This window comes from Boleophthalmus pectinirostris, unplaced genomic scaffold (assembly GCF_026225935.1).
Source record: "Boleophthalmus pectinirostris isolate CB_2022bp ecotype Guang Dong unplaced genomic scaffold, ASM2622593v1 HiC_scaffold_12, whole genome shotgun sequence".
NCBI classification, from domain to species: domain Eukaryota; kingdom Metazoa; phylum Chordata; class Actinopteri; order Gobiiformes; family Gobiidae; genus Boleophthalmus; species Boleophthalmus pectinirostris.
In genome coordinates, this window is record NW_026571018.1 from 38,888,102 (window position 1) to 38,902,811 (window position 14,710).

Sequence of the window (14,710 nt, forward strand, 5' to 3'; positions counted from 1 at the left end):
GAGAACACAAGGAGGAGAACACCAAGGAGAACACAAAGAGAACACAAGGAGAACACAAGAGAAACACAAGAGAACACAGGAGAACACAAGAGAACACAAGAGGAGAACACAAGTAGAACACATGAGAACACAAAGAGAACACAAGGAGAACACATGAGAACACAAAGAGAACACAAGGAGAACACATGAGAACACATGAGAACACATGAGAACACACAAGAGCGATTCATCTGGAACTGAGCGCTGTGGGTCATGTCCCTCCCTGCTCCAGTGTGCAGTCGCCCCCTGCAGGTCGTGTGTGTGGTCGCCCCCTGCAGGTCGTGTGTGTGGTCGCCCCCTGCAGGTCGTGTGAGGTGTGTGGTCGCCCCCTGCAGGTCGTGAGGTCGTGTGTCGCCCCCTGCAGGTCGTGTGTGGTCGCCCCCTGCAGGTCGTGTGTGTGGTCGCCCCCTGCAGGTCGTGTGGTCGTGTGGTCGCCCCCTGCAGGTCGTGTGTGGTCGCCCCTGCAGTCGTGTGGTGTGCGTCGCCCCCTGCAGGTCGTGTGAGGTCGTGCGGTGCCCCCCTGCAGGTCGTGTGAGGTCGTGCGGTCGCCCCCTGCTGGTCGTGTGAGGATGTGCGGTCGCCCCCTGCTGGTCGTGTGAAGGTCGTGCGGTCGCCCCTGCAGGTCGTGTGGTCGTGCGTCGCCCCCTGCTGGTCGTGTGAGGTTGTGTGGTCGTGCAGGATCGTGTGGTGGTGCCCCTGCTGGTCGTCGTGGTTGTGTGGTCGTGTGCAGGTCGTGTGTGTGGTCGCCCCCTGCAGGTCGTGTGAGGTCGTGCGGTCGCCCCCTGCAGGTCGTGTGAGGTTGTGTGGTCGCCCCCTGCAGGTCGTGTGAGGTCGTGCAGTCGCCCCCTGCTGGTCGTGTGAGGAGCGCGAGTACCTGTACGATGGATCCGCAGTGGCCCTTGGTGTTGTTGATGTGGAAGGAGATGAAGTCCTCTCCCTCGACGCCGGCGCAGTGCTGGTCGTTCACCCGGACGTCCTCGCGCTCGAAGCCCAGCTGGAAGAGTTTACACTTGGAGATGGACACTTCCATCTGGGCGTGTTTACAGGTGACCTCCGCCTGGATGATGTCGTCCTCACCTGACGCACGAACGGACGGTTAGATCTGACACTGACGCAACGTAACAAGTAAAAGTACTAAAATACTTAAGGACAAACTGTAGGTATCTGTACTTTACTAAGGCAGAACTGAGTAGATATTATATATATATATATATATATATATATATAGATATATTTTACTTTTACTTCACTACATTTGAGAGAAAGTATTTGTACTTTCTACTCCACTACATTTCAGAACAGGACTGAAAAGTAAAAGTATTTTTGAAGATCGTGTGAGGCTGAAAAGGCTGAGGGTTTATTTTAACACATTTGTAGTTTGAGCAACACAAAAATACAAATAAAAACATTTGGGAAAAACCAAGTGCCTCAGTTGTTTCTGTTTTTACCAAAATCACCACATGTGAAGTTTTATTAGATCAAAATACTTTTACTTTTACTCTATAAGTACATTTTTAAACAGAAACTTTAAAACTTTTACTTGAGCTGATTTTTTTCAGTAGTAGTAGCAATAGTAATTGCAGTTGTAGCAGTAGTAGTATTTGCAGTAGTAGCAGTAGTAGTAGTAGTAGTATTAGTAGTACATGTAGTTGCAGTAGCAGTAGTAGTAGTAGTAGCAGTAGTATTTGCAGTAGTAGTAGTAGTAGTAGTTTTTGCAGTAGTAGTAGTAGTAGTATTTGTAGCAGTAGTAGTAGTATTTGCAGTAGTAGTAGAAGTACTCATACTCCCGGTGGGCGTGGGCAGCTAGGGGCAGCCGCACAGAGCAGTAGTATTAGTAGTATTTGTAGCAGTAGTAGCAGTAGTAGTAGTATTTGCAGTAGTAGTAGTAGTAGCAGTAGTAGTAGTAGTAGTAGTAGTAGTAGTAGCAGTAGTAGTAGTATTAGTAGTATTTGCAGTAGTAGTATTAGTAGTATTTGTAGTAGTAGTAGCAGTAGTAGTAGTAGTTAGTAGCAGTAGTAGCCAGTAGTAGTAGTAGTAGTAGTAGTAGTAGTAGTAGTATTTGCAGTAGTAGTAGTAGTAGTAGTAGTAGTAGTAGTAGTTAGTAGTAGTAGTAGTAGTAGTAGTATATTAGTAGCAGTAGTTAGTAGTAGTAGTAGTAGTAGTAGAAGTAGTCGTACTCCCGGTAGTGCAGTAGCACAGTAGTAGTAGTATTAGTATTAGTAGTATAGTAGTTAGTAGTAGGTAGTAAGTAGTAGTAGTAGTAGTAGTATAGTAGTAGTAGTAGTAGTAGTAGTAGTAGTAGTATTTGCAGTAGTAGTAGTAGTAGTAGTAGTAGTAGTAGTAGTAGTAGTAGTAGTAGTAGTAGTAGCAGTAGTAGTAGTAGTAGTAGTTAGTAGTAGTAGTAGTAGTAGTAGTAGTTAGTAGTAGTAGTAGTAGTAGTAGTAGCGTAGTAGTAGCAGTAGTAGTAGTAGTAGTAGTAGCTAGTAGTAGTAGTAGTAGTAGTTAGCGTAGTAGTAGTAGTAGTAGTAGTAGTAGTAGTAGTAGTAGTAGTAGTAGTAGTAGTAGTAGTAGTAGTAGAAGTAGTCGTACTCCCGGTGGGCGTGGGCAGCTCGGGGCAGCCGCACAGAGGAGTAGTATTAGTATTAGTAGTAGTATTAGTAGTAGTATTTGCAGTAGTAGTAGTAGTAGTAGTAGTATTTGCAGTAGTAGTAGTAGCAGTAGTAGTAGTAGTAGTAGTATTTGCAATAGTAGTAGTAGTAGTATTTGTAGTAGTAGTAGCAGTAGTAGTAGTAGTAGTATTTGCAGTAGTAGTAGTAGCAGTAGTAGTAGTAGCAGCAGTAGTAGTAGTAGTAGTATTTGCAGTAGTAGTAGTAGTAGTAGTAGTAGTAGTAGTAGTAGTAGTAGTAGTATTTGCAGTAGTAGTAGTAGTAGTATTTGCAGTAGTAGTAGTAGTAGTATTAGCAGTAGTAGCAGTAGTAGTAGTAGTAGTAGTAGTAGTAGTAGTAGTAGTAGTAGTAGTAGTAGTAGTAGTAGTAGTAGTAGTAGTAGTATTTGCAGTAGTAGAAGTACTCGTACTCCCGGTGGGCGTGGGCAGCTCGGGGCAGCCGCACAGAGCAGTAGTAGTTAGTATTAGTAGTAGTATTTTGCCAGTAGTAGTAGTAGTAGTAGTTGCAGTAGTAGTAGTAGTAGTAGTATTAGTAGTAGTAGTAATAATAGCAGTAGTAGTAGTAGTAGTAGTAGTAGTAGTAGTAGTAGTAGCAGTAGTAGTAGTAGTAGTAGTATTTGCAGTAGTAGTAGTAGTAGTAGTAGCAGTAGTAGTAGTAGTAGTAGTATTAGCAGTAGTAGCAGTAGTAGTAGTAGTAGTAGTAGTAGTAGTAGTAGTAGTAGTAGTAGTAGTAGTAGTAGTAAGTAGTAGTAGTAGTAGTTGTAGTAGTAGTAGTAGTCGTACTCCCGGTGGGCGTGGGCAGCTCGGGGCAGCCGCACAGAGCAGTAGTATTAGTAGTATTTGTAGCAGTAGTAGCAGTAGTAGTAGTATTTGCAGTAGTAGTAGTAGTAGTGCAGTAGTAGTAGTAGTAGTAGTAGTAGTAGTAGTAGTAGTAGTAGTAGTAGTAGTAGTAGTAGTAGTAGTAGTAGCAGTAGTAGTAGTAGTAGAAGTAGTCGTACTCCCGGTGGGCGTGGGCAGCTCGGGGCAGCCGCACAGAGCAGTAGTATTAGTTAGTATTAGTAGCAGTAGTAGCAGTTAGTAGTAGTATTTGCAGTAGTAGTAGTAGTAGCAGTAGTAGTAGTAGTAGTAGTAGTAGTAGTAGTAGGTAGTAGTATTTGCAGTAGTAGTAGTAGTAGTAGTATTTGCAGTAGTAGTAGTAGTAGTAGTAGTAGTAGTAGTAGCAGTAGTAGTAGTGCAGTAGTAGTAGTAGCAGTAGTATTTGCAGTAGTAGTAGTAGTAGTAGTAGTATTTGCAGTAGTAGTATTAGTAGTATTTGTAGCAGTAGTAGTAGTAGTAGTAGTTGCAGTAGTAGTAGTAGTAGTATTTAGTAGTAGTAGTAGTAGTAGTAGTAGTAGTAGTAGTAGTAGTAGTAGCAGTATAGTAGTAGTATTTGCAGTAGTAGTAGTAGTAGTATTTAGTAGTAGTAGCAGTAGTAGTAGTAGCAGTAGTAGTAGTAGTAGTAGTAGCAGTAGTAGTAGTAGTAGTCGTACTCCCGGTGGGCGTGGGCAGCTCGGGGCAGCCGCACAGAGCAGTAGTATTAGTATTAGTAGTATTAGTAGTAGTATTTGCAGTAGTAGTATTAGTAGTATTTGTAGCAGTAGTAGTAGTAGTAGTAGTAGTAGTAGTAGTATTTGCAGTAGTAGTAGTAGTCGTACTCCCGGTGGGCGTGGGCAGCTCGGGGCAGCCGCACAGAGCAGTAGTATTAGTATTAGTAGTATTAGTAGTAGTATTTGCAGTAGTAGTATTAGTAGTATTTGTAGCAGTAGTAGTAGTAGTAGTAGTATTTGCAGTAGTAGTAGTAGTAGTAGTAGTAGTAGTCGTACTCCCGGTGGGCGTGGGCAGCTCGGGGCAGCCGCACAGGTCTCCTCCGTTCTCCAGTTCGCAGGTGAAGTTGGTGCAGCTCTCGCCGGCGCAGGGGTCGTAGATCCATTCTGCTAAAGACACGCCCACAGCCAGGTCCCATCACTACCACCTCGTGATGTCACCGCGTGCTCATACACTACTGCTCCACCGCGGTTTTAAACTCCACACACCTTCACTACAAACATCTGCATCATTTCAGACCTGGAATCTCCCGAACTTTACTGAACTAAAGGGAAAAATCTGTGTGTCGTTCGTTCATTTGTTTTTCAAAATAAAATTAAAAAAACAAACCAAAACAAAACAAAACAAAAATATTTTCTTCGTTATTTGTCTCCAAAACTAAAATGTAAAAACAGATGATTTGTTTTTTCAGTTTTCGATTTTAGACCGGGACAAGACCAGGACCAGGATCAAGACCGAGACCGAGACCAGAAACAGGACCGGGACTGAGACCAAGACCAGAAGTGAGACCAGGATTAAGACTGGGACCAGACCAGAACTGAGACCAGGACTGAGACCAGAAAGGACAAGACTGAGACCAAGACCAAGACCAGAAGTGAGACAGGATTGAGACAGAACAGGACCAGGACTGAGACCAAGACCGAGACCAGACTGAGACCAGGAGATTGAGAGACCAGGACTGAGACCAGGACTGAGACCAGGACTGAGACCAGGACTGAGACCAGGACTGAGATCAGGAGACTGGTAACAGGACCAGGACTGAGACCAGGACCAGACCAGGACTGAACAAAAGTCAAAACTCCGGCATCTTTTTTCCCATTTTTCCATTTTTTTTTTTTTCATTTTTTTTTTCCAACACAAAATCGAAAACTGAAAAGACGAATCATTATCTGTTTTTTCATTTTGGTTTTGGAGACAAATAATGAAGAAAGTTTTTTTTTTTTTTTCCTTTTTGTCATTTTAGGTTTTATTTTGAAAAACAAATGAACGAACGACACGCGGATTGGCAAAGGAGCTGTTCACTTGAAAACCACCGCTTCATGATGACATCACAAGGTGGAACGGAGCATTTGGAGCTTTGCAGATGTTGACAGATTCATAATAAAGACAGAGTGACCAGATTTACGGTAAAATTGTGAAAAAGAACACGTCAGAGTTAATAATTCTCCATTCTACGACGGAGTAAAAGGGTCAGATTAAAAATAAAAAATGCTGTTGCTACGACAATGAAGTCGTAATAAAATCAAAGTCAAAGTGAAAAATGCGGCAGAAGAAGAACCTTGTTTTTCAATATAAAACCAAAAATAAGAAAATGAACAACAATTTTCTTCATTATTTGCGCCTCCAGACTGAACCAGGACTAAACCAGGACTAAACCAGGACTAAACCAGGACTAAACCAGGACTAAGACTAAACCAGACTAAACCAGGACAAAAACCAGGACTAAACCAGGACTAAACCAGGACTAAACCAAGACTAAACCAGACTAAACCAAGACTAAACCAGGACTAAACCAAACTACTAAACAGGACTAAACCAAGACTAAACCAGGACTAAACCAGGACTAAACCAGACTAAACCAGACTAAACCAGACTAAACCAGGACTAAACCAGGACTAAACCAGGACTAAACCAGACTAAACCAAGACTAAACCAGGACTAAACCAGACTAAACCAGGACTAAACCAGAACTAAACCAGACTAAACCAGGACTAAACCAGGACTAAAACCAGGACTAAACCAGAACTAAACCAGGACTAAAACAGGACACCAGACTAAACCAGGACTAAACCAGGACTAAACCAGGACTAAACCAGACTAAACCAGACTAAACCAGGACTAAACCAAGACTAAACCAGGACTAAACCAGGACTAAACCAAGACTAAACCAGGACTAAACCAGGACTAAACAAGACTAAACCAGGACTAAACCAGAACTAAACCAGGACTAAACCAGGACTAAACCAGGACTAAACCAGGACTAAACCAAGACTAAACCAGACTAAACCAGGACTAAACCAAACTAAACCAGGACTAAACCAGACTAAACCAAGACTAAAACCAGGACTAAACCAGGACTAAACCAAGACTAAACCAGGACTAAACCAAGACTAAACCAGGACTAAACCAAGACTAAACCAGGACTAAACCAGGACTAAACCAAGACTAAACCAGGACTAAACGATGTCCGAGACCAGACTGGGACTGAGACCAGGACTTAGACCGGGACTAGACAAGGACTGAGATCAGCCGAATTGAGACCGAGAACAGGACCAGGACTGAGACTGGGACTGAGACCGGGACCAGACCAGGACTGAAAATGGTTTATGGTGGTTCAGTCCTGGTTCAGTCCGTTCAGTCGCATTTTAAAGTCACAGAAACGCCATTTCCCATTTCCGTGACTTAAACCTGGACTAAACCATTTTCAGTCCTGGTCTGGTCCCGGTCTCAGTCCTGGTCTTTCTGGTTTGGTTCCGGACCTGGTTTAGTCCTGATTCAGTCCTTGTTTAGTCGAATGAACGAACGATACACAGATTCTTCTCCTTTACAAAATGCTCCAAATTCTCCACGAGCAGCTGATTTTCTCCTGATATTAACACTTTATTTTGACTACGACTTTATTCTCATAATATTACGACTTTTATTTTTTTATCTGACCCTTTTACTCCGTCGTACGCTTCATAACTTAGTTTGTGGGTCAATCATAATCTCAGGGACTTCTGATTGTGCTTTTTTTTTTTTTTTTTTTTTCTTACGATCATTTTCAAGCTCAATTTTCTGTATTTTCACTCAACAAATGACAATCTGTCCTCCTCTTTACTCTGGGCAGGGATCAGATTGGTCAAAATATGGACTTTTTTTGTATAAATTGGGACAAATCGCAGGTTTTGGATAAATCTGATGGACACACGACTCAAAACTGGGACTGTCCCGGGTAAATACACACATCTGGTCACTCTGTTGTAAATAAAAGTGAAGGTTTTTAGTTTGGTGGGGGTCAGTTCCACAGAGCCGACTCGCCCTGAGCTTTCACATTTATAATTTATGCGTTTTTCAGAAAGTCAATGGGAAAAGTAAATGGGAAATTGAGTGTTGTGGTTCATTTTACTCAAGCCTGTCACCATAATCACTAAAACAACTCAGGAAATGAAGCTGGAGCTGGATTTTTTTTTTTATTTCTATAAAACGTTCAGATCGGAGCTTCAGAGAAATGAAAAATTAACTCATTATTGTTTTATTTTACTGTTTATTTTCTGCAGCACAGTTTTTTTTTAATGATCCTGTACTTTTAAAACTTGAGGGCATTTTTTTTCTCGGCCTGGACCATAATCTTCTAAGCAAAACTTTTTAAAGCAAGTTTTTGAAAATCCACCTCGATAAAATGAATATTAACTACTTGTGTGCACTTTTGAATTTATGTTATAAAGGCAGATCTTTTCTTGAGAGCCGCAGACTGGGCTCACATCATTAAAAGATCTTGAAAATATTTGATATTCATTTTATGGAGGTAGATTTTCCAAAACTTGCCATAAAAAGTTCTGCTTAGAAGATTATGGTCCAGGTCACTCAAAGCTTGAGGGCAGTTTTTTCTTGGCCCTCAAGCTTTTTGCCACTGACATAATAAAAAGTAAATCATTTTAAAAGTGCAGTATCATTAAAAAACCTGAGCTGCAGAAAATAAACTGTAAAACGAACCAATAATGAGTTAATTTTTCATCCCCCTGAAGCTCAGATCTGAACGTTTTACAGAAATAAAACAGAAACCTCCGACTGTTACCACAAAAACAGAGGCGTGTCGGTCTGCAGCGTGGACGTTTCTGTCATGTGTAATGAACCAGTCAGAAAGAGTTTGCACTGCTGCTTTCTGCTTTTTCTCAGGAAAAGTTTAAAGAACCAAGTTAACAAGTTTGTTAACGACAGCGCGGCAGGAGCCTCGACGTTAGTTATGATCGGCCACATTACTGTAGTTCTACACTAACTCTAACCCTAACCCTAACCCTACCTACGAGACGTTCAATACACGCATCAAGAATCTCAGACTTCTGGTCATTGCGCAATTCAGACCGGGAAGGATTTTCTGAAAAAGTGAGGATCAAACCTCCATGTTTGTTTTCCCAGTGGGATGAGTCTATTGACAAAGTCGATCTTTTCAAGTCTTTTGAACCATTTCACTTTTGTTTCTGGTTCTGATATTGTCATATTTTAGTTTTGGGATTCGGACGTCGTAATTGTTGTGGTTGTTGGATCCAAACAGCGGAAAACGACTCGAGAAATGTGTTTGTGAACTTCATAAATGCAAAAGTGAATCAGATGTGTGTGACTCAAACCTCTGTTCAAACTGTTTCTCTTCCCAACGGAATTGAAAAATAGTGAAAGGTGAAGGTGATGGGCAGGATTGATCCACAGGAAGAACCAAAAAGGAAACATTTGTCTGACTAAGAAATCATCCCGAGTTTACAGAGAACATTTTGTATGTGGAGCCGACGACAAAAACAAAATCCTGTTTGTTAATGTAGAGGAGCAGAAGACAAACAGACTGAGCTGCACTTTCTTGTTCTTGTGGTTTTACACAAACATCACGTCTTGGTCTTTGCAGTGGAAGGTGTTTCTTGGTGAACAGTTGGAGACTTTCACTTTGGCGTCGACTTTTTAAATTCATAACCGAGGTTGAACGAGGGATCAGGATTTTGTTTTGTCGTGGCTCCACATACAAAATGTTCTCTGTAAACTCGGGATGATTTCTTAGTCAGACAAATGTTTCCTTTTTGGTTCTTCCTGTGGATCAATCCTGCCCATCACCTTCACCTTTCACTATTTTTCAATTCCGTTGGGAAGAGAAACAGTTTGAACAGAGGTTTGAGTCACACACATCTGATTCACTTTTGCATTTATGAAGTTCACAAACACATTTCTCGAGTTGTTTTCCGCTGTTTGGATCCAACAACCACAACAATTACAATGTCCGAATCCCAAAACTAAAATATGACAATATCAGAACCAGAAACAAAAGTGATATGGTTCAAAATACTCGAAAAGATCGACTTTGACAACAGACACGTCCCACTGGGAAAACAAACATGGAGGTTTGATGATCACTTTTTCCGAAAATCCTTCCCGGTCTGAATTGTGCGATGACCGGAAGTCTGAGATTCTTGATGCATCAATACTAACGTCCATGTACAAGTCTTACTTCAATAGGCCAGTTTCATTGTTGACAAAAGCGCGCGTTGCATGCTGGGAATTATTTTGGTCGGCGGCAAGAAACACTAACTGAACATGACGGACGGAGCGAGAAAGCACGTAAAGGGTATTGATCCGGTTATTTATCCACTCTAACGGCAGACGACCCAAGACCATTTGACCAGAAATTGGTCATAAGCATCGACAGACGACAAATCACCCTTTTCAACTCCGACAAAAGGTGGATTAAACCAAATTTCTGGTCAGAATCTCCAACTACCTGGACAAATATTCACTTGGGCGACATCCACAATGACTTGGTGGAAACTCCTGGGCCATTCACAGCAGAAAAGATGAAAACCTCCAAGAGTCTGGATGTGTTGTTGAACTTGTTGAGTCCACGGTTTGTTAGGATCTTCTACGTTTGCTCTGCGGATGTTTGAAAGTCGTTTAATTCACCGTTAGTGGTTCTTTTCACTCGGAATACGAAAAAGACATTTTCCTTCTTCCGTGCTTCTATTTGTGCGTCCGATAATGCAGCAGGAATTTACCATTATCAGGGATAAATACGCGAGGTTACACACTGTGTTTGACGCTACCGTGTTTCTCGCCTCCGACCAAAATATTTCCCAGCAGCAACGCGGGCTTTTAATAACAATGACGTCAGCTGAAACTCGACTATACTAACAGGTTTTATTTTGACATTTATATTAGACCAGATGTTGACTTTGGCGGGAGGCGTTCCCTGTTTAGAGGAAGAAACGCCCATTTATTTTCCGCAGACCGACGATGTTGCAAAACTCCAGCTCCAGCTTCATTTACTGAGTCGATGTGGAGATTCTGTGTTATTAGGTTCTTTTTTTTCAGACCAGAGTGTTATTTCATACCTGACAGTTTGTTCTGTTCACTAACGTCTTCCTCAGAGTCACGTGATGTTGCTGTGACGTGTCTGATCAGCTGATTTAAACAGGTTTTGGCGCCGTCTTCCTACCGGTGGAGGCAGGACGACAGCGCCACCTGCAGTCCCACTTCCTCAGGACAGAATCCCAGGTGTGTGAGAGTAAAAAAGCCCCTCGTCCCGGTTCACAGTCCTGTGATTAAAGAAGCAATCGAAATACGGAAACGTGCCCACAGGACTGTAAACCGGGACGAGGGGCTTTTTTACTCTCACACACCTGGGATTCTGTCCTGAGGAAGTGGGACTGCAGGTGGCGCTGTCGTCCTGCCTCCACCGAGAGGAAGACAGAGACAAAACCTGTTTAAATCATCTGACCAGACACGTCACAGCAACATCACGTGACTCTGAGGAAGACGTTAGTGAACAGAACAAACTGTCAGGTATGAAATAACACTCCAGGTCTGAAAAAAAGAACCTAATAACACAGAACACAGGTGTCAAACATACGGCCCGGGGGCCAGATCCGGCCCTCCAAGACCTTTAATCTGGCCCTCGGCTGATTTTCTACTAAAATATTTTAATGATATTTTCTATTAAAATCTTGTTAATTTTCTGTGGTGTTTATCACAGCAGCGTCTCCAGCGTCTCTGTACGTGGCCCCTCCCACCAGAGCAGCACAAATGAAGACTTGTCTCTTTCCAAACGCTCTTAAAGGACGATCGTTTTGACTGTTGACCGTGACACCCTCATCAGAAAAATGTCCAACATGAGAAAAGTGGAGCCGAGTGCAGGATTTTACAAGGAAATTGACTTATTCTTATTTGCAAACAAGTTCATGTTCAACTATTGTGTTGAAATTGTATTTTTCTTAAAGTTTCAGGTTGTTCATAATATTAGAATATTTTGTAAAAGAAAGAGTTCATCAATTTAGAAAGATTTCTGTAATAGATTTGTGTTTCTCTGCACCAATATTTGAACTTATTTTTATTTTTGGGGTTTATATGACATGAGTTTTCTGATGCGGACACTTTGGGATCAAAGTCGGTTGGATACGACCCCCGGACCAAAACTGAGTTTGACTCCCCTGACATAGAATATCGGACGACCAAATGAATCTCATTGGACGATGTGGAGATTATTTGGTGATTCTGGCGACAGGATAAACCTGATGAACAGAGGCATGAGACAGACGACTTTAGTCCCTTACAGCAGTTCTCCTGGGTGATCCAGCGGGTGGACAGGGTGCCCAGGGCGCGGCAGGCCTCGGCGTACGCTGCCAGGGAGCCGCACACCTGGGCTTTGCGGTGGTTGTAGCAGCCGTCCAGGTAGCAGGACTGGTAGAAGGGGCGCGGGTCGAGCAGCCCGTGGCACGGCTGGAAGAAACCTTTGAGCGCCGTGAGTTTCTGACAGGCGCCTTCGCTCTGCAGCGCCAACACCGCGGTGTTCTCACACGACTGAGCCAGAGCCACGTACTGCATCTCGTCACAGCTGCACACACACAGACACACACACACACACACACACACACACACACACACAAACACACAGAGGCTTAAGATCGTCTGAACTCAAGGAAAAATACAGAAGTGATTTAAAGAGCAGATTTTCATTGGTTCCGCCGTGTGTTCCGACATCTCTTCATTACGACATTCCTCTGTTTAGACTTTTTAGTATCACTATTCTGACACGAAATGACTGAAGCACAAAGGCCCACGCAGCCTCCGTTTTAGATGAGATATTTTCCCGAAGTCTGGCCTGTGCTCTTTTTGGCTCAGTTTGGACATTTTCCCACCGTCTAATCTCCTCCGTGGTCCAAGTTTTTCTCTGATCAAGAACTTTGCACCGGCCCAAGCATCTGAAGATACATGGGAGCGCAGAGTATAACAGGCTGTAGCATTAATATTGTTCATGTCGGAAAAGCTGAGTGTTGAAGTAGTGGGACACTTGAAAAATAATGTTTATGCTGCTACTCCGACAATTAGACGTCAGTGTCATTTGTCATTTGTCATTTGTCATTTGTCATTTGTCTGGTATTAATGTTCGTATCTTAATTGAGCGATGTTGAAAATGTTGAAATAAAAACCCGCAGGATCGTTAGAGGCAAGTCAGACCAACATCTGAACGTCAGAATTCACCTTTTTCACAACAGCCCGAATTGTCCCACACTGCAGGTTTGTGGAACATCTTGTTAATGTTTTTCTGTGTAAATGTTAAGTTAAGTTCTGGTCTTTCTTCTCTTGATAATTGTTCATGAAGAATGTTTCTCCTTTGTGGAGTTTGTTGGATGAAGGTTTGGTGATGGAGCAGATTTATGAAACTGCTGGAGAATACGACACACACTTACACACACTTTTACACACACACACACACACTTACACACACATTTCACACACACATTTACACACACATTTACACACACACTTTACACACACATTTACACACACACACACACTTACACACACTTACACACACATTTACACACACATTTACAACACACACTTACACACACATTTACACACACATTTACACACACATTTACACACACATTTACACACACACACTTCACACATTTACACACACATTTACACACACATTTACACACACATTTACTCACACACTTACACACACATTTACACACACATTTACTCACACATTTTGCCTTAAAAAACATTAACTGTAAGCCCTAAATAATCCGTTTATCATTCGTTCATTCGTTTTTCAATATAAAACAACTATTTTCTTCATTATTTGTCTCCAAAACCAAACTGAAAAAATCAGAAAACAATTCTTTTTTTTTTTTTTCTTTTTTTAATTTTGTGTTTAAATGAAAAATGGAAAAACGGATAATGACCGTTTCCCGTTTACGTGACTTAAACTGCGATGCAGGACAGAACCAGGACTAAACCGTTTTCAGTCCTGGTCTGGTCCCAGTCTCAGTCCTGGTCTCAGTCCTGGTCTGGTCCCAGACCTGGTTTGGTCCTGGTTCAGTCCGGCAATGGAAAACTGAAAAAACAAATCGTTATCTGTTCTTTTCATTTTGGTTTTGGGGACAAATAATGAAGAAAATTGTTGTTTTTTTCTTTATTTTTCTTTTTGGTTTTATTTTGAAAAACGAGTGAACAAATGACACACGGATTCTAAAGTGGGGCTCTTCAGGTCGTGGTGAAAAAGCTCTATGAGGATCCTGACAGCAGCAGTTACAGAGAGAGGGACCAGGCTTTTTACACACAAACTGAACCGGAGCCAGAGAACGTGGAGCCGAACTGCGCCAGTGCTCACTTTCTGTTTGTAACGCGCGGCTTCTTGCGGGTTAACTCTGTGCGTGTATGACTCGAGTTTGTGTTTGGACCTGTTCTGCATGCCGTTGGTCTTCCAGCTCTGGGCCAGCTCCAGGGCGCTGGTGGCCGGTTTTCCTCGGGAGGTGATGTAGTCGTCGTGGGGGTCTCCGTTGAAGTTCCCGCAGAGTCCGCAGACCTTGTTGTGCAGCCGGGGGCCCATGGTGATGCTCAGGGTGTTGAAGCGGTTGTACCGGACCTGGAGACGCAACAGTGTGTGTAGAGAACGAACACAAACTCACTCACACTGCTTCACAGAGCAAGACAGACGTTAAAAGTGTGTCGTTTTCTGACGGAGAACGCTTCCGTCAAACGCTTTTCTCCATGGAGTTTATGGTTATTGTTTTGTCTGGAATGTTTCGCAGTCGTCCTGGCTTTATTTATTTTTTTTTTACAGAATATGAATGTGTGTTGCGTATTACGGGCGGGTAGTAATTACACACGAGTGGGTCAGGACTAAACATGGTCTAAACCAGGACTAATCTTGGACGTAAGAGAGAAAACCCAGAGCAAAGCGGCGTCCGTAAAGCGCGATCGGGAAACTGCCGCGTTCACCTGCGTGAGGAGCGGAGCTGTGAGCTCCTGCCCGTCCCGACGCTGAGTCCTGGTTTAGTCCTGGTTTAGTCCTGTTTAGTCCTGTTTTAGTCCTGTTTTAGTCCTGTTTCAGTCCTGTTTTAGTCCTAGTCCTGGTTTCAGTCCTGTTTAGTCCTGTCCTGTTCAGTCCTAGTT

At 42.7% G+C, this 14,710-nt stretch overlaps 2 protein-coding genes across 2 annotated transcripts in view; both read right to left on the minus strand.

Moving 5' to 3' along the window:
• The window catches only part of LOC129407530 (CD5 antigen-like), a 303,815-nt gene that overhangs the window by 138,582 nt on the left and 150,523 nt on the right, over positions 1-14,710 (minus strand). The window lies entirely within an intron of this gene.
• Positions 1-14,710, minus strand: part of LOC110160399 (alpha-tectorin-like) — a 91,547-nt gene that overhangs the window by 15,739 nt on the left and 61,098 nt on the right. Inside the window, 4 exon segments of the mRNA XM_055148954.1 lie at positions 914-1,116; positions 4,567-4,677; positions 11,854-12,134; positions 13,996-14,180. Coding sequence (XP_055004929.1) covers positions 914-1,116; positions 4,567-4,677; positions 11,854-12,134; positions 13,996-14,180 — 780 coding nt within the window.